This window comes from Ascochyta rabiei, chromosome 20, assembly GCF_004011695.2.
Source record: "Ascochyta rabiei chromosome 20, complete sequence".
NCBI lineage: Eukaryota > Fungi > Ascomycota > Dothideomycetes > Pleosporales > Didymellaceae > Ascochyta > Ascochyta rabiei.
This window is the reverse complement of record NC_082424.1, coordinates 1,073,582-1,092,045: the sequence shown is the minus strand read 5'-3', so window position 1 is coordinate 1,092,045 and position 18,464 is coordinate 1,073,582. Positions and strand designations below refer to the sequence as shown.

General features: G+C 45.4%; 2 protein-coding genes across 2 annotated transcripts, besides 27 other annotated features; both read left to right on the top strand.

Annotated features, from left to right (window-relative positions):
- Positions 1–352: 352 nt before the first annotated feature.
- Positions 353–377: a tandem repeat.
- Positions 378–409: a tandem repeat.
- Positions 410–488: 79 nt separating this feature from the next.
- Positions 489–519: a tandem repeat.
- Positions 520–547: 28 nt separating this feature from the next.
- Positions 548–615: a tandem repeat.
- A 566-nt stretch (positions 616–1,181) lies between these two features.
- On the top strand, positions 1,182–4,132 carry EKO05_0010792 (uncharacterized protein; the record flags this gene model as incomplete). The annotated part of the gene is made up of 2 exons (XM_059637848.1): positions 1,182–3,818; positions 3,866–4,132. 2 exons carry the CDS (start codon positions 1,182–1,184, stop codon positions 4,130–4,132), a joined length of 2,904 nt encoding a protein of 967 aa, XP_059493831.1.
- Positions 2,714–2,791: a tandem repeat.
- Positions 3,642–3,783: a tandem repeat.
- Positions 3,655–3,786: a mobile genetic element.
- Positions 3,941–3,975: a tandem repeat.
- Positions 4,133–5,259: 1,127 nt separating the features above from the next.
- Positions 5,260–5,263: a direct repeat.
- Positions 5,264–5,474: a long terminal repeat.
- Positions 5,264–14,956: a mobile genetic element.
- Positions 5,270–5,940: a mobile genetic element.
- Positions 5,941–5,994: a tandem repeat.
- Positions 5,995–8,317: a mobile genetic element.
- Positions 6,338–6,446: a tandem repeat.
- Positions 6,907–6,930: a tandem repeat.
- Positions 7,125–7,171: a tandem repeat.
- Positions 8,318–8,604: a mobile genetic element.
- Positions 8,606–8,678: a tandem repeat.
- Positions 8,679–8,889: a mobile genetic element.
- Positions 8,833–9,601: a mobile genetic element.
- Positions 9,602–11,485: a mobile genetic element.
- Positions 11,467–14,951: a mobile genetic element.
- Positions 12,159–12,271: a mobile genetic element.
- Positions 14,746–14,956: a long terminal repeat.
- Positions 14,957–14,960: a direct repeat.
- Positions 14,961–15,578: 618 nt separating this feature from the next.
- EKO05_0010791 (Hydroxyacid-oxoacid transhydrogenase) lies at positions 15,579–17,130 on the top strand (the record flags this gene model as incomplete). Its single annotated transcript, XM_038943467.1, has 2 exons — positions 15,579–16,113; positions 16,181–17,130. The coding sequence occupies 2 exons, from the start codon at positions 15,579–15,581 to the stop codon at positions 17,128–17,130; spliced, it is 1,485 nt and encodes a 494-aa protein (XP_038793732.1).
- Positions 15,694–15,751: a tandem repeat.
- Positions 17,131–18,464: the final 1,334 nt, after the last annotated feature.

The following is an 18,464-nucleotide window of genomic DNA, read 5'->3' as shown; positions in this document are numbered from 1 at the left end:
GTTTAGCGTGCGACGTGCTGGACTATGGGCGTGGGCAGGTGCAGAGACTATGATGCATGGCTGCACACGTGTCTCTGGACGTGTTGGGTGGCAGCCAAGTGTGCTAGAGTATGTGGGTGTGCTAGAGTATGTGGGTGTGCTAGAGTATGTGGGTGTGCTAGAGTATGTGGGTGTGCTAGAGTATGTGGGTGTGCTAGAGTATGTGGGTGTGCTAGAGTATGTGGGTGTGCGATACCATGTCAGTGTGTGTACTCTAGCACGTCCGTGTGTGTATGTGTTGGTGTCTGTCTGCGCCTGAGGTTCCTGGTTAGCCGCGGACGGCTGCAGGGCTTCGGCTGGCCCTGTCCGCCCACGCATCCGCATCCGCATCCGCATCCTCGTCCGCGTCCTCGTCCTCGTCCTCACCCTCTGCACCGCCCGCCAGCCATGGTGGCCCCCATCGCGCTATTCTTCCTTTGCCCATACCCGCACTCGCATTCGCACCCGCGCCTGCACCTGCACCTGCACCTGCACCTGCACGCCGTCTAGCAGCCCCCCTCGCTCCCTGGCCGACCACCGACCACCGACCGCCGACCACCGACCGCCGACCACCGACCGCCGCCCGCCGCCCGCTGATGCCCTCCTCTGCCTGCTCCTCCAGGAACCCCCCCGTGGCAGTCGGAGTGCCTCCGCATTCCTCGCGCAGCCAACATGGTGAGTGCCCTCCCGTGCAGCCAGTGGGCGTGCAGCCAGCCGGGCGGTGAAACAGACGTCGGCCCTGCTGCTGTCGCGGCCTGACCCCCTTGCCGCTCGCTGCAGCGCCCCGGCCCCCGGCCCTGCTGGACAGTCAGTCGGTCGTGCCGTGTGCTGCTGGACAGTCGGTCGTGCCGTGTGCTGCTGGACAGTCGGTCAGTGCCGTGTGCTGGACAGTCGGTCGTGCCGTGTGCTGGCCGTCGGTCTTGCCGTGTGCTGGCCTGGCCGTCGGTCTTGCCGTCGGTCTTGCCGTCTGCTCGCCGTCTGCCCGCCGTCTGCTCGCCGTCTGCTCGCCGTCTGCTCGCCGTCTGCTGCTGTCCAGTGTCCGTCTGCGCCCGTCTTCTGTCTCCTGTTCAGGCGCACGAGCTGAGCTGACGTCCCCTCCGCCCTCCCCGCAGGCACAAGCACTCGCCCAGGACCGCGCGCGAGAGCTCGAGCGCGTGTACCAGATGCGCCGCGGCCACGTCCCGCACCTCTCCATCAGCGATGACAACCACCACGTCACAGAGGCCATAGGCGACCTCTACGGCGGCGACAGCGACGCCGATAGCCCCAAGCGCTCCTCGCGGCCCCTCAGCTTCCTGCCCGACGCCCTGAGCGACACCATCCACGCCCCCTTCGACCCCTTCAACGCCCTGGCCCCGCCCGCCAAGTCGCCCCTACGTCCCCAGCTGCTCCCCGACAGCGCCGCACCTCCGCCCTCGTCCACACCCTCCGCGCCCTCGCCCTCACCCTCGCCGCCCTCGATGCCCTCGATGCCCTCGACGAGCCCCCGGCCCGCCGCCACAATGTCCCCCCCGCTCTCCCGCTCCGCCGACGCCGACGCCGCCGCCCAGCCGTTCCCCCTCAACGGCCTGGACTACGAGTCGAGCCCCGCCGGCCTCGCCCAGGAGCTCAGCAACCTGCAGGCCATCCGCCGCATGTCCATGGACGTCCACAGCGCCGACCCGGACCTGCCCTCGTTCCCCTCGTACCCCTCGCCCCCCGTCTCCCCGCCCGCCCTGTCCGCCGACGACGACGACCACGCCAACCAGCTGTTCTGGGTCCCCGCCCGCCTGCACCCCGAGCTGGCCCCCAAGGAGTTCAAGACCTTCATCGAGGAAAAGGTGCACACCATCCGCCGCCGCTCCGGCGACCTGGCCTCGTCCCTGTCCCCGGATGGCCCCATGGCCCGCCAAGACTCCACCGCCGCCGGCCTGCGCCGCAAGAAGTCGATGCTGTCCCGCCAGATCGACACGGGCTCGGGCTACAAGGACGGCGCCGAGCGTCTGGAGAGGAAGCGCTCCGGCACCCAGCCCAGCCGCGCCCTCTCCAACCTGCAGGAGCTCGAGCACATTGTCGAGCACCCGGCCGCCACCGTCAGACGCACGAGCATGTCCAGGAGCCCCACCCCCGAGTCGCTCGACGGCGACGCCCCCATCATCCCAGGCGGCATCGCCGCCGGCCTCGGCACCCTCAAACGCTCCACCCGCACCACCTACAGGCGAGGCAGTCTGCGCACCCAGGGCCGCGTCCCGCTCTCGAGACGCCTCGTCAGCCGCAACCCCGACACCGACACCGACGACTCCCCCGCCACTTCGCCCACACACCCAGACGTGCCCGAGCTGCCCAAGCTGCCCCACCTGAACCGAGTCCAGTCCGAGCCCATCCACGCCGCCTTTGAGCCCTCCAACTTCTCCCGACCCAGCCGGAGGCCGTCCCCCACCGAGGACGAGCCGCAAACCCCCGCCTCGGCGGACCCTACGACACCCCCACACTCGGCTGGGCGTGGCCAAGAGGAGCCCAAGCCGCCGCAGCCCAAGGCTTTCCACTCGAGGATAGCCTCCAACGGCCGCACGAGCGCCTTCCTGCCCGGCTACAACGCACCCCAGCCCCAGCTCGCATCGCCCGTGCCCCAGATCATCGAGACCCCTCCGCCGCAGGAGCCGGAGCGAAAGCAGCCGTACCAACTCCCCGAGCGCACCACCTCACGCCAACCCCCGCAGCCACAGCAGAGACACGCTCAGCACGCACAACCGCAGCCACAACAGCCACAACAGCAACAGCAGCAGCAGCAGCAACCTGGTGGACCCAGAAGCCAGCCCCAGCCACCGCGGCAGTCTCCGTCGACTCGACAGAACAAACATGCGCAGGCGGCTCAAAACTCTCCCATCAAGCCACAGCAGTCTCTCGACGACCTGACCCAGCACCCCTCGCCCATCCCCGGCAACCACAGCACACGGGTCGACAACCTATCCATCATTCCCAGCTTGCCGGTGCCAGACGACAAAAAGGACAAAAAGTCAAAGGACAAGAAAGAGGAGGCGCCCAGGAAGACGAGCTGGGGCTGGCTAGTCGGCACCGACAAGAAGGACAAGGAGAAGGAAGACCGCGAGAAGGAAGCGGCCAAGAAGGTCAAGAACAAGCTCAGCAAGCCACAGGACAAGGCCGACGACACCCGGCTGGACCTGCTGCAATCCTCCATGCAGAGCGGCAACCGTGGTCGAGAGAGTGTTGTGCTGGACCGCGAGAGCGTCAAGCTAGAAGAGGAGCGAAAGAAGGAGAGTCTCCGAAAGGCCTCGGGCGACAAGAAAGAAAAGGAGCCCGGTCTGCTCTCTTCCATCTTCGGTGGTGGCAAGAAAAAGGGCGAGAAGGAGTCGAGTCACAAGAAGAACGCGTCGCGTGGGCTGTCTCCCGAGCCGCCACCACGCATCCTCAAGCCCGACATCGACTACAACTGGACCCGCTTTTCTATCCTTGAGGAGCGCGCCATCTACCGCATGGCGCACATCAAGCTTGCGAACCCCCGTCGGGAGCTCTACTCCCAGGTCCTGCTCAGTAACTTCATGTACTCGTACCTTGCCAAGGTACAGCAGATGCACCCGCAGATACAGATTGGCAACTCGAAACAGGCAAAGCTGGCTGTAGCCCAGCAGAAGAAGGAGCAACAGCAGCAACAGCAGCAGCAGCAGCAGCAGCAGCAGCAGCAGCAGCAGCAGCAGCAGCAGCAACAGCAACAACAGCAACAGCAACAACAGCCGCAACAGCCGCAACAACCGCAACAGCAGCAGCCTGAAGAGTTCTCCCAGTATCAGCGGTACCAGCAGGTAAGCAACACCCAGGCACGTGTCTGAACTCGGCTAACAACACATAGCAACAGCAGCAACAGGACCAACCAGACAAGTCGAGCGAGTGGCCCAGCGTGTACACCCAGCAGGAAAACGCCGGACAACACAACGGCTACCAACAGCAACAGCACAACAAGTACGGCCAGAGTCCCCGTGACAGCCACCACTCACAGCACAGCGTGAACGGCGGGGGCTACAGCGTCTCGAACAGCTCCAACTATCTCGGACAGCCGGTGACGCAGGGACACGCTCCGCCGGACTCGGACAAGAGTGGAGACGATGACATGTGGTAGGCGTCTGAAGATCTTCTCTGCGGAGCGGACAGCACCATCGCTCGTCGCTCGTCGCTTGTCTGCGGCCTGCACTTTTTCCTTTTTCTGTATCATATCGAGCCTCTTCCATCTGGTGCGCTAATTTCTATTACCACGTTTCCTTGTGCCGCTGCTTTTGCACCCGGAGGAGTACAGTAGGGATGGGATGGATGGGATGTAGCGGGGCGCACAACGGATGTATAGAGAGGAGTTCCGGGACGAGATGAGATGAGCTAGCCTTGTCGTCACGCAGGCGCGCAGGTGCTGGTGTTGGGGGTGGTTGTACGACTTTGATACATACAAGCTAGCTGAGCACGCTCGAATGCAGCACCGAATCCTGCACGCCATGTCCTGTCCTGTTACCTACACGCTATGTCCTGTTACCTGCACGCCCTATCCTGTTACCTGCACGCCCTATCCTATTACCTGCACGCTATGTCCTGTTACTTACACACTATATCCTGTTACCTGCACGCCCTATTATGTTACCTGCATGCTATATCATGTTACCTATACGCTATGTCCTGTTACCTGCACGCTATGTCCTGTTACTTACACACTATGTCCTGTTACCTGCACGCACACTTAACCAGCTCAACACCACAGCCGCAATAAAGCTTATCAGACTCGTTTAATTCCCTACATTAACATACCCATTAATGTAACATAATAAAACAGGATAGTCTCCCTCATCTCTATAACGCTTATTATTAATACAGCTATAATTAATACTGCTATTTCCTTACTACACCACTAACCCACTATGCTCTGCCTTTCTAAGCAAAGTAGTAGGATAAATGACGCTTAGTGCTAATAAATAAGATTGTTAGCTGCTTTACTGTATACTAGATCTAAAGGTATATAATAGAGGTAGCTTGTACTATAGAGATATTATAATAATAGTAGTGTAGTAGAGATTAGTTAGGATAGGTCTTAGGGAGAAGAGGGTGCTGTTTAAGACGGTAGGTTGCAATCTAACTACTAACCTACTGTACTCTACCCTTCTAAGCAAAGTAGCAGAATAAATAACGCTTAGTGATAATAAATAAGATTATTAGCTACTTTACTGTATACTAGATCTAAAGGTATATAATAGAGGGAGCTTATACTATAGAGATATTGTAAAGAGTGTACAAAGCGATTATAAGAGAGGATAGGGTTAAAGAGGATAGCAGGTGTATTGAGGTACGTAGTGTGTAGTAACAAGACTAATTACTAGAGTATTAGTAATAACCTCTAACACCTTTATATAGTCTGGGCTAACTAGCCCTATAGTAGCTCGCTAAGACAGGCAGAGGTACCTCTAGGCCTAGCGCCTAATAATGCCTCCCTTCTTTAGATTGTTTAGCTTAAATAATAGTATAATTAGTAATACTGTATTATTTTAGCCTAGCTTTAGACATGTTTACTCTGTCTATCCTGTTATAGCTAATTCTAACTAGGTTTAGGCATTTTAGACACCTTATAAGGCTAGATAGGGCTTAATACTAATTCTGCCTTTACCTAGTAAAAGTTAAACAGAAATCCTCTCTTACCTCTTACTTTACCTCTAGGGTCTAGGTAGCTGTTTGCGCAGGCTAAAGCTCTAACTAGGTAGCTAGCAGCATATAAGCTATCTATACCCCTAGTTTTATTAGTTACTACTATATCCTACTTTATTTTAGTAAGTACTAACCTATTCTGTCTAGTACTTTTGTAAGGATAGCTAAGGGATTTTCTAGGTCTTTCTAGCACGTTCTAATACGTTTTAGCAGATAGCACTGCACAATACGCCTTAGTAACCTTTTTAGACTATTCCTAACTACTACTACTTACTACTAACTATTACTAACTATTACTAACTACTATTTGCTATAGCTGTTACGTTAATGCCTGCTTACTACAAGATTAACATTGCTAAGAATAGTAGGACTACTAAGTAGTGCTGTATGCTCTATCTCTACTATATTACTAATAGTAATGTCTATAGGGACTGTTGTTTCTCTACTAACCTAGCTTTATAGGGTAGCCTGCGTTATAGGGACACCTAGGCCTACTACTATAGAGAGTGTTATAATAGTAATAAGAATTACCTATTAGTACGTGTTTTATCTCCTTTTAGCTTATTTTAGCATCTTTTAACATGTTTAGGGCCCTAATAAGTACACTAACAGCTATTTAAGGCTTTCTAGCAATATAGCGCGCCTTTACTCTAGTTACTACCTAGTTACTACTACTTATACTGCTATTGTTAATACAGCTAGTGTTAAGACTACCCCTATAACATCTACTACTACTACGCCTATATCTATTAATAAGAAGACTAAAATAGGTAAGTCTATTGTTAACTAGGCTAGCTTATTACTAGGTATAATTTAAGAGTATGTTCTGTCTCTTTTTAGCTTATTATAGCATAATCTAACCTTTATAGGAACTATTTACTATAGAAAGAGCTACTTATACTCTATAATAGCAACACTTACATATATAAGTTAACCTTGTCTAGTATCTATATTAAGAAGTAAGATTAATCTAAGGCTAGTGCTGTTAAGGCTAAGATAAAGCAGAAGAAGATGTTAGAGGAGAGTAGTGGCCAATCTAATCTAGACGCGCCTATTACCCCCTATAAGAAGGTATTATAGCATGTTTTAACCTATTTTAATAATATCTAACTTCTTATATAGTTAAAGTACCAGATTACAGGCACTAGAAAGACCCTTAGTTAATTCTAGAAGAAGTAAGAGGAATAGGAGGCTGCTAAACAGGCCGCTGCCAACGCTGCTGCCGCCGCTGCTGCTGCTAAGAAGCCTTATAGTAGTTGTAAGGCTACTACTTATACCTATAGTAGTAGTTATAGTTAATAGATATTCCCTATAATAGAAGGTTTAGATTAATAATACCTAAGTTTGTAGTTAGTAGATAGTTTTAGGATAATATAGTAATTAGGTGTATTACACTCTTAGATAGTCTAAATAATACTAGGAAGGTGTTCTTCTATACTAATTCTTCTATATTTACTTATAATTATAACTATATAATATAGTACATAACTTTCTTTATCTCTTTATATTAGAAATAGCTATAATAGGCTAAAAGATGTCTACTTTAGCTAGTCTGTATTTTTTAGGGTAAGGTAGGGTTATATTTTCCCTTAGCGTAAACTATTAAATACTTATTAATTAAAAAACCCCTATAGGGAAGAATTATAATTAAGTAAAGGTATTTAGCCTTTTTAGTCCCCCTCTTTTTTAGACTTTAACCTTAACGTCTTATTACGCAGTCTAAGTAGTTACTTTATTATTTTCTAGTATTATTTTAGCGCTTCTTTAGAAAGATTTGTGCTAATTTCCTAGGAATTTTCTAAGTTAGGGAATCTGTCCTACTTAATAAGGTATTCCTACTGTCTATTAGCTAATTACCTTCTATTAAGGACTTTTTCTATATTCTACACCTTCTCTTCCCCTTTAACTATAGGTTTTTATATTTATTCCTATATAATTAGGAGTTAACTTCTTAGTATGTCTAGGTCTAGTAGTAACGCATAGAATACTAGATAGATCTCTTTTATTTCTAGCAGGTCTACTCTATATACACTAGGGCTAATCTAGGCTATAATAGTCCTAGGTCCTAGGTATTTCTAGTCTAGCTTCTTTTTTAGGCGTACTATCCTAATGTTCTTACTAGAGACTAGTACTTTGTCGCCTACTTTAAAGGGTACTAGTAGTTGTTTCTTATCTAAGTGTTTCTTTTAATACTTATTTAACTTTTCTATATTTACTTTACAGGTAGCCTATAAGGTAATAACTCTAGCAGCTAATTCCTTTGTAAGGGGAGATTTTCTACCTTTTAATACTAAAGTAGGCTAATCTATGCTCCTTAGATCTATACTATAACAGGCTTAGAAAGGTGTTACATTTATAGATACGTAAATACTATTATTATATATAAATTCTGTAATTAAAATCTATAGGGCCTAATTATCTTATTTTAGAGTATAGTAGTAATATAAGTACTGTTTAAAAGTCTAATTTTACCTTTCTGTTTAGCTATCTGTCTAGGGGTAATAGGCTAATATTAAGACTTGTCTTAAGTTTAAATAGTAGTTAAAGGTTTCCTACGTCTTTAAGTTTATTAGCAGCCCCTAATCTTAAATAATTTGTGCTGGCGCGCTGTGTAAACAGATAATTTTGTTGAAGTCGTACTTTAGTCAAAGACCGTAAGCACTGATTCTATTGGTTCTTGGGGATGAGTACTGGTGGATCGGTTGGGGTTATCAACTAAGCAAAGCTTGTGAAGATAGGGTGCACTGAATAGTACAGAGTAGACTGTCTAGTTCGAGCGCAGGTTAAGATTCTAAAGACAAACTTGATTAATAAGGTTAAACACGAACTATAAGGGTTGTGTTCCTACTTAACTATATACTTTAATGATAGTGGTGGTGATGCAGGCTGATCAGTGTTGAGGATCCTCTGATCACACTGATCACTGATCGTACTGATCACTGATCACACTGATCACTGATTACACTGATCACTGATCGTACTGATCATGCCAAGCCTGATCATATCACGTGATTCTCGGCTTCTTGCCGAGTGTTGACGCTGTCATGTTTGCTTACGCTGAGCCTGATGACTTGTTGTACTTACTGTGCCCCATGCACTGTAATTGGCTTGCATCCTTCCCGTGTTCTGTGGATCGTAACAAATTTCTCTAATCTAGGCGTGTGCTAGGTCTTTTCTATCCTAATTAGCCCTAGCTAGTATGTAGTGTAATAATTTAGTTAATTTATATACTACTACTAGTATAGAGTTATACACTAGCCTAGCTACCTTACTAGAGGGTAATTCTGTAATAAAATCTATTATTACGTCCTTCTATAGTTAGCTTAGCACTAGTAAAGGTTATAATAACCTGTACAGTTTATATTAAGTAGTAGTTAATCTCCTATATACTAAGCAGTTGTAGTAGTAGTTAGATACATCCTTAGTAATGCCCTTCTAGGTATATCTGCGCTAAATCTTCTCTAAGGTCCTTTGTGCTCTAAAGTGTCCTAACATTAGGTTATTATAACGTTCTTTAATTACTTATACTTTATCTTTTAGCCTTATAAGTAAAATACGCTTCTCCTTAGCTATATTGTCTTTTTCTAGGTTATTTTATCCTATTTTAACGTTGCTTAACTCTTTTTTAGTGCTAGAGAGTTTGTCTATATTGTCTAAGTCTGTTATTAGCTCTATATAACTGTTCTCTCTTAACTCTTCTCTTTTAAGATCCCTTATATCCTTTCCTTCTTTTATAGATAAACAAAGGGTTATAGCTGCTACTAGGGGAGTATTAGGGTTCCTCCTAGTTAGGATCTCCTAAAGTAGTTATATAAAAGCCTTATTATACTTTTATAAGAGGTCTTATACCTCTCTTATATAATTAGAATGCTGTAAGGGTCTATCTATAGGGTTTATAGACCCTAGGTAATAACATATTTAACAGGTAAGTCGGCTACACAGGCAAGTCGGCCACTCTGCTAAGACTATACCAACATTCTACCTTATAACGCAATAACTTAACAACAACATAAACCTACGCCCTTAAAAGAGGCTGTAATACAGCTTACACTCTAGGCACTTAAATAAGACGCAAACCTTACTATATAACGCGCTGTAGCTATATATAACACGCCTTACAGTACACTACGCAATTAATATATAGGATAACCTACATAAGCTAATTATATACTAAGTTAATAGAATATAGATTAGACTAAGGAGGATGTAATTACTAAGTACATTCTTAAGCTAGATGCATAAGGATTTGCCCCTTAGCTAGCTACTATAGCTAATATAGCTAATTCTTTACGTACTAAGCATAATATAGGCTATGTTAGCATAAACTAGCCTAATATATTTGTTAAGCGCTGCCCTAACCTTAAAGTAAAGTTTAATTGTAAGTACAACTATAAGAGAGCCCTCTATAAGGATCTAGAGATTATATAAGGCTAGTTTAGACTTATAGTAAATGTTAAAGCTAAGTATAGTATCTAGGATAATAATATATATAACTTTAATAAGACAGGCTTTATAATAGGCTAGATATCTGCAGGAGTAGTTGTTACAGGTTTAGAGTGTTAAGGACAGCTAAAGGTAGTGCAGTAGGGTAATTAAGAGTAGACAATAGTTATATAGGGCATTAATGGCACAGGGTAGGCTATTCTACCCTTTATTATCTTTAAAGGCTGTAACTACCTCTCTACCTAGTATAAAGAGGACAACCTGCCCTATAACTAGGTTATTAGAGTCTCTAAGAACAGATAGACTACTAACAAGCTTAGTCTAGACTAGTTAAAGCACTTTAATGCCTATACAAAGACGCGCACCTAAGAAGTACACTAGCTGCTCCTTATTAATAGCTATAAGAGCTATAACTCCCTTAACTTCTAATAATACTGTAAGGAAGTAAAGATTATTATACTGTATATGCCTCTACACTTATCTTACCTCTTATTACTACTAGATGTAGGTTGTTTTACCCCTCTAAAGAAGGTATATAGGCACTAAGCTAAGAATCTTATATACAACTATATTACTTATATTACTAAAACTAAGTTCCTACTATACTTTATAGACGCCTATAAGGAGACATTTACTTCTAGCAATATCTAAGGAGGCTTCTAAGGCGCTAGAATAGTCCCCTTTAACCTAGAACAGGTTATAATAGGTCTTAATGTCTGCCTACGTACTCTACCACTACCTACTATAGAAGATAAGCCCTAGCAGTCCTAAACCCTAAGCACTACCCTGCAATTAGGGTCGCAATTAACGCTAGTTTAAGAGAGGATTTAAAGGCATGCAAGCAGCTTACTAACTTTAATAGTTAAGGCCTTTAAAAAGCTTGCTAAAGGCGCAGCTATAGTAGCGCATAAGCTAGTGTTAGCTTAAAGGGAGATTACTAGGCTTTAAGCAGTAAATAAGGCTGCTACGCAACGTAAATTGCATAAAAGAAAGCAGTTATAGCAGGAGGGAGTCCTAACAGCTAAGGAAGGCCTTTAATTAACTACTCTAACTAAGTTTAAGGCGTGTAGTAATAGTAAGAAGGTATGAAAGTAAGTATGTGTTAAAGGAGGTAAGGTAACCTAAAGATGCTGTAAAAAGTGCTATAACGTAGGGTATAACTTACGCACGTGTAAAAAGCCTAAAGAAGGTGTTACTAAATAATATTATATACTGTACTACTATAAACAATGCTAATATAGGCTAATGTAAGCTATAATAGAGTAGAATGTTAGTGTAGTCTTAGCAGAGTGGCTAACTTACCTGTGTAGCCAACTTACCTGTTAAATACGTTAAGTAATTATAAAATTAAACTTAGATAACACTAAGTATGCCCTTACTTACTAATAGCTAAGAACCTTTATCTCTATAAACTATTTTAGGTTTTAGTAATCTGTTAAGATCTTAAAGAAGGTACTATCTAAGTATCTTTGCTAATACTGTAGGCTCTAGATAATTATAAGAAGTTCCTAGTTATAAGTATTATAGTTATACTCTACTTAGATTAACTTCTTTAAATAGAAGTCTACAGGCCTCTATTAGGCTAGCTTCCCCTCTCTAGGGACTAATTAACTAAGGATTCCTAAAATAGCGCCTCTAGAGGCATCTACTTCTATCCTAGTCTGTCTCCTAGGTATAAAATAAACTAAGATAGGTATATTAATAAATAAATTCTTTATATTCTAGAAAGCTTATAGGGATTCTTTACTTAGCTTAAGAGGCTAACTCTCCTCCTTCCTTATTACTTAACTAGATTTAGCCAAATTTAGCCCTTTCTAGGTTAATTAGGTTAATAGCAAGGCTAATTTAGAAAACCCTGTAATAAACCTCTAATAGTAGTTTATAAAGCCTATAAATACTTAGATATTATAAACTATACGCAGGATTAGCTATTCTTAGATTATTTTAACCCTGTCTAGGTTAATACTTACCCCTTTAGGTAAGACTATATATCTAAGGTACTCTATACATTAACAGTACTATTTACACTTATCTAAGTATATATAGAGGTTTGCTTTATAAAGCCTCTCTAAGACCTTCTTAACATGTCTAATATAGTCTTCCTCTGTCTTAGAGTATACTAATATGTTGTCTAGATATATAATATAAGTTATATTAACTAATCCTATTAGTGCCTTATTTATATAGGCCTAAAATTAGGTAGGAGTATTTATAAGTCTAAACAGCATTACTGTATACTTAAAATGTCTATACCTAGTTTAAAAAGCAGTCTTCTACTTATCCCCTTCCTTAATTTAGATATAGTAATATACCTTACGTACATCTAGTTTAGTATAGAACTTAGCTTACACTAGTTATTCTAGTAACTCTATAATTAGTAGTAATAGATAGTAGTTTTTAACTATTATCTTATTTAGACCTCTATAGTCTACACATAGTTATAGGTTACTGTTTTTCTTCTTTAAAAAGAGAATAGGCGCTTCTACTAGCAACCTTAAGTGTTATATCTAGCCACGTTATAGATATTCTGCTAGATACTTCCTTAGTATCTCTAATTCTGTTGTAGATAGCCTATATAATAGTTAGTAGAGGGAAGTAGCTCCTTCTACAATATTAATTACTAGGTTATGCTCTCTATACTCTAGTAGGACCTAAGCATTATCCTCTAATCCTAAGTACGCATATTTGTAATACACTTCTAAAATTAGGCCTCTTTTAGCAGATATTAGGTTATATATACCTACTAAGTTTACTATATATATATAAACGTCTGCTAAGAGACTTCTTATAGTGCGTTTAAACTCTTTAGCATCTTCTAATACTATCTTTTCTAGTTTAGGAGAGTCCCTATACTTCTTCCCTTAGAAGAGCATACGCTAGCTTAAATAGCTTAGCTTAGGGTTTATCTAGTTAATTTAGGGTAATCTAAGGTATATCTTATACCTTTATAGGTCTATAACTATAAAAGGTATCTATTAGACCTCCTGTCTTCTACAGGAGTTAATAATAGATACTTCTGCTGTAGTTACTCTATAGATAGGCAATTCTACTCTGCCTACACCTTTAGCTACTATTTTATTTAATAGTGTAACCTCTAGATCCTGCTCCTTTACTAGGAGAACTAAGATTAAGTTTAGTTGTAACCCTCTATCTATTAAGGCTTCTATATTCTCTACGTTGCCTATAGATGCTATAACTGTAAGTAGGTATATATATTCTAGATATAATACCTTATAAAGAGAGATATTCTTCTTCTTTTTCTTAGATAATTTAATATAGGCTATAAGAGAGGAGATTAGGTCTTAGGCCCCTTGTCTTTTCCTAACTTATCTAGAGCAGGATCTTTCTAATTTAACTTTAGCTTTAGGCAGTTAGGGTAGTAGTAACTAGTTTCTCTATACTTAAGGCATGCGTTTTAGGCCTTATATAGCCTGTCTTAGCCCTTTTTACCTTTTACTAGCTCCTTACAGAACTTCTTAGACTTAAATAACTTTTTTAGGGTTTTTATATTCCCTTCTAACCTAGAGTTACTAAATTAGTGCTTCTGTAGTCCTTTATTAGTTGTCTTACCCTTAGCTAGAGTCTTCTTAGGTAGCTGTTAGCTATACTAGCCTAGTCTCTAGTTAATAATATTAGCTTATTCCTCTACCTTTAGGATTATATTCCTTTAATTATAGAAGATAAGGAATAAGTTCTTTTATATACTAGAGAGTAGTATAGTAATATATTCTAGAACTTAAAGCTCTAGTATATATAAGTTGCCTAGTTCCTCCTATAGTAGACATATAAAGTCTAGCAGATCTGTAGGAGACTAAGATTTCTACTACTTATATCACTTTAAGAATTTATACACTACTTACTTATATTTAGCTAGTATTCTAAGGGTATCTAGTATAATTCTTTTTAGCTCTTACTATGTTAGTTCCTAGGTTAGCTAATTATAGTAGTTAGTTATGCAGTAGGCCTACTATAACATCTTTAGGTTCTCTAAGAGGTACCTTATACTAAAGTTAATCTTTTATTCCTCTATAAAGAAATTAACTAGAGATTAGAGGAAGTATCTCTTATAATCTTTCTTCTAATAGTTATATTTAGCGTAGTTATGCTTTATATACTTCTATAAAGGTTTAGGTTATAAAAAGTTTTTAAATAGGGAAGATTATAGTTTCTCTACTTCTTTTAGTACTTTTTAGAAGGATAGGATTATTACTAGATCTCCTTTGTTATATTTGCGTCTAAGTTTATAAAAAAAAGAAAGTTCCTCTTAGTCTTTTATCTCTTATAACTATTTACGCAAGTTTTCTAACTCCTGTTATTAATTACCTACTTCTAGGCTATTCTAGCCTTCTCTAGCTAAAGCTACCCTACAGATACAAATTCTAAAGTAAGGTGTACTACCTAGAGGGCCTACAGATCCTCTTAAGGCACTATAGATACTTAGTGTCTATTAAGGTATCTCCTTATCTATAGAGGGAGGTGTTACCTTATACTCTACTAGCTCTCCTGTAGGTAGGTTGTCTTAGTCCCTCTCTAAAGATAGTAAGCCTAGATAATTTAGTTTAAGACTTATAGTAGCTTAGGTCTATCTTTAATTATAATATAAGAGTAATTAGAATATAAAAAGTATACAAAGTAATTATAAGAGAGGATAGGGTTAAAGAGGATAGTAGGTGTATTAAGGTACGTAGTGTATAGTAACAAGACTAATTGCTAGAGTATTAGTAATAACCTCTAACACCTTTATATAGTCTAGGCTGACTAGCCCTATGGTAGCTCGCCAAGACAGGCAGAGGTACCTCCGGGCCTAGCGCCTGACAGATATTATAATAGTAGTAGTAGTGTGGTAGATATTGTTTAGGATAGGTCTTAGGGAGAAGAGGGTGCTGTTTGAGATTTTGATACTATGTCGTTGTCCTGACACGCGGCTGACGCTGATGGTATTAGGAATAAGTAGAGTAGGTTATAATGGGGTTGACGCAAGAACTGTATCTGGGCTAACGGAAGCGTTGCTACTGGCAAATTGTTCCTGCTAAAGCAATAAAAATGTTAATATATAGCGCTTAATGACTAGCTACTATACGACTCACCCACAACTTGTACCTACCACTAGAGTAGACTCGACCTGCAGCAACGATATGAGAACTCGTCCTCGATCGAGAGCTGGAAAGCTTTCCCCACAGCTCGGCATGCCGGATTCGCGATAGCGCGATCTGCCAATCGAACCGAGGTCGGATGGTCCACGCGAGCCGGGGCGCTTCTCCGCATAGCAGACACGACCAAGCTGTCCTCCCTCGCACTTCAGACATCTCCCCGCAAGAAGAGTGCCAGACAGGCATTGGATCTCTGCGTGTTGCTTCGAGACTCAAAAATCGCCATAAGAGCCATCGACGGAGCTCGTACGAAGCTCTCTGCCCAGCCCCCGCACTTACTCAAGCTCGACCAGGATGACGCTGTCAACCGCGATCCGCATAGCACCCTCACGCGCTGCCCGCGCCGTGAACCTCCTTCGCACCGTCCAATTCACACACCCGTCCTCGTGTCCGTGCCATGCCAATCCCAACCACCACAACCAAACCCCCTCCACCATCCACCAGGCCCGCCGACACCTCGCAACACCCGTCGACTATTCGCAGCAGAAGGAATATGCGTTTGAGATGGCCGCCTCCAGTGTACGCTTCGGACCGGGATGCACGAAAGAAGTAGGCATGGACTTCAAGAACATGGGCTCCAAGCGCGTCATGGTCGTCACCGATCAGAATGTACGCAAGCTCGATGCAATGAAGCAGGTTGTCGAGGGATTGACAAGAGAGGGTGTTGAGTTTGAGGTGTATGACAAGGTGAGGGTGGAGCCGAAGGACAGCAGCATCAAGGAGGCGATTGCGTTTGCGAAGCCGTGGAAGCCGGATGCGTTTCTGGCGGTCGGTGGTGGTAGTGTGATTGACACGGCCAAGTTGATGAACCTGTACACCACGTTCCCTGGTAAGACCGTGCTTCGTTCTGGCCGTGGGTCAACATCCAACCTCGAATTCTATACTAACATTGCCAGACGCCGACTTCCTCGACTTTGTCAATGCGCCTCTCGGCAAGGGTCTGCCCATTCCCTCCAAGCTCTTCCCTCTCGTTGCCGTCCCTACGACCGCAGGAACAGGCTCGGAGACCACCGGCACCGCCATCTTCGATCTCGTGTCCAAGCGCGCAAAGACCGGCATTGCTCACCGCAACCTCAAACCTACGCTCGGCATAGTCGACCCTTTGAACACCCGCACCATGCCCTCGGCTGTCCACGCGTCTTCAGGCCTCGACGTGCTCTGCCACTCTCTCGAGTCCTGGACCGCAATCCCCTACTACGAACGCACTCCGCGACCGCAGAACCCCATCAACCGCCCCGCGTACCAAGGCGCAAACCCCATCTCCGACATCTTCTCCCTCCAGGCGCTCCGCGACACGGTAAAGTACCTGCCGCGCGCCGTCAAAGACCCCGAAGACCACGAAGCACAGAGCCAGATGCTGCTCGCGGCGACACTGGCCGGCGTGGGATTCGGCAACGCAGGCGTGCATCTGTGCCACGGCATGTCGTACCCCATCTCAGGCCAGAACCCGGGGTACAAGCACGCCGGCTACGCAGTCGACCACACCATCATCCCGCACGGCGTCTCGGTCGCCGTCACCGCGCCCGCCGTGTTCAAGTTCACGGGCGCATCGAACCCCGAGAGGCATCTGGCCGCGGCCGAGGCGTTTGGCGTCGACATATCAAACGTGAAGAGAGAGTCGGCGGGCGAGGTGCTCGGCGAGGCGCTGGCCGACTTTCTGGTCAAGCTGGGTGATCAGCCGAGAGGGCTCAAGGCTTTGGGCTTCGGCAACGAACATGTGGATGGCTTGGTCGAGGGCACGATTCCGCAGCAGAGAGTGCTGATGCTCGCCCCGCATTTGGAGACCGAGCTGGATCAGCAGAGGGAGCAGTTGAGGCGGTTGTTTGAGGAGGCGCTGGAGTATTAGTCGTTGGAGCCGCGATGGGCAGACTGAACATGCTTGCATAACGATCAGTCACGTCCCTTTGCATGTCGTCAGAGACTCTACAGCTCGCTCGCCTTGCTCGGCCAGAAACTCCAGCTGTTGGTGCATGCTTGATCGCGAACACAACACTCGGCTCAAAGAGAAGAATCCTCCTCCTACCGCTACCATGATTGGTTTCTGAAATCCCGCTAGCCCAATCATCAAACGGAATGTAGTCCAGTCAGTTCAGCAGCCTGCGCTCTTACAGCCACCCCTTGTTCTGCTTGTTCTGGTTGCAGACTGCCTGCGTTCGCTTGGCTAGGTAGGAGACGCGGCCGTGTTGTCACGTTCACGCTCGCTGCGTACGCACGCGCCCAGCTCCACGGCTGACCTATCTCGTCGCAGGGATCTATCCACCCTTCCTTCCTTCGTCCTTCGGCAGCTGGGCCTGCACGAATCTGCTTCGGCGTATACGCGCCCGGCACTGGGGAGTTGACGGCGCGCGTGTGACGCTTCAGGTCCAGATGGGTTTACCGCAATATCGCGCTTTAGATGCGCCAGATGCCCCTGAGAGACGTTTCAGCTGGCGGATGTACCATCATCTCCAACGTTCGCGAGCCACCTATGGTCCCCACAACACTCTCAACCCCGCATCTCGCGAGACCCACTTGATAATTCGTACTGAGGTGAACCGATACACCGGTAGCGATGCAACGATACACTACTTGCTAAACTTGGCTCACTAATAAAGCTCAGTTTGGCATCATCCTGAATAGCTCGTTGGGTACTGTACCCTACATCATCCAAGCGCCATGGTCTGTGCGCCGTGCAACAATCCGTTGCAGGAAGTACAGTAAGTGCCTCTGGGTCTTGTAGATACACCATGTCTTGAAAAGGCGTTGCTGTCGCGGATATGTTGTTCAACTTTGACGCTTCTGGTCGGTCGAAAGTGGACGTGGAGAACTTGGCATCTTGTCAGGCTTTAAGTCATACACCAGTCAACTCTGCCTTGCACTCTGGGTTGGCCTCAGGAGAGGTTCTGAAGAATAACTAACTCTTGCGCCTAAGCGCCTTGTGACTACAGCAGATTACCTTTATTCACCATGACAGCTCCGCGGCTGAACGGCTCAGGTCACCCGCATATAACTGCGCCGCACAGCTGGCGTTACCAGGGTGCCAGGCACTAGGTGACTTTAGTTATGGTCTTCCCTCCTTTGATCGCAACCGTTTCCCGACGCCTTTCCTCATCTTTCACAGCCTTGTCGAGTGAAGATGCTTTGACGTGCGTGCTTCTACGTTCCTTCATTTCTGTGCGTACTCTTTGCCACTTGACACCC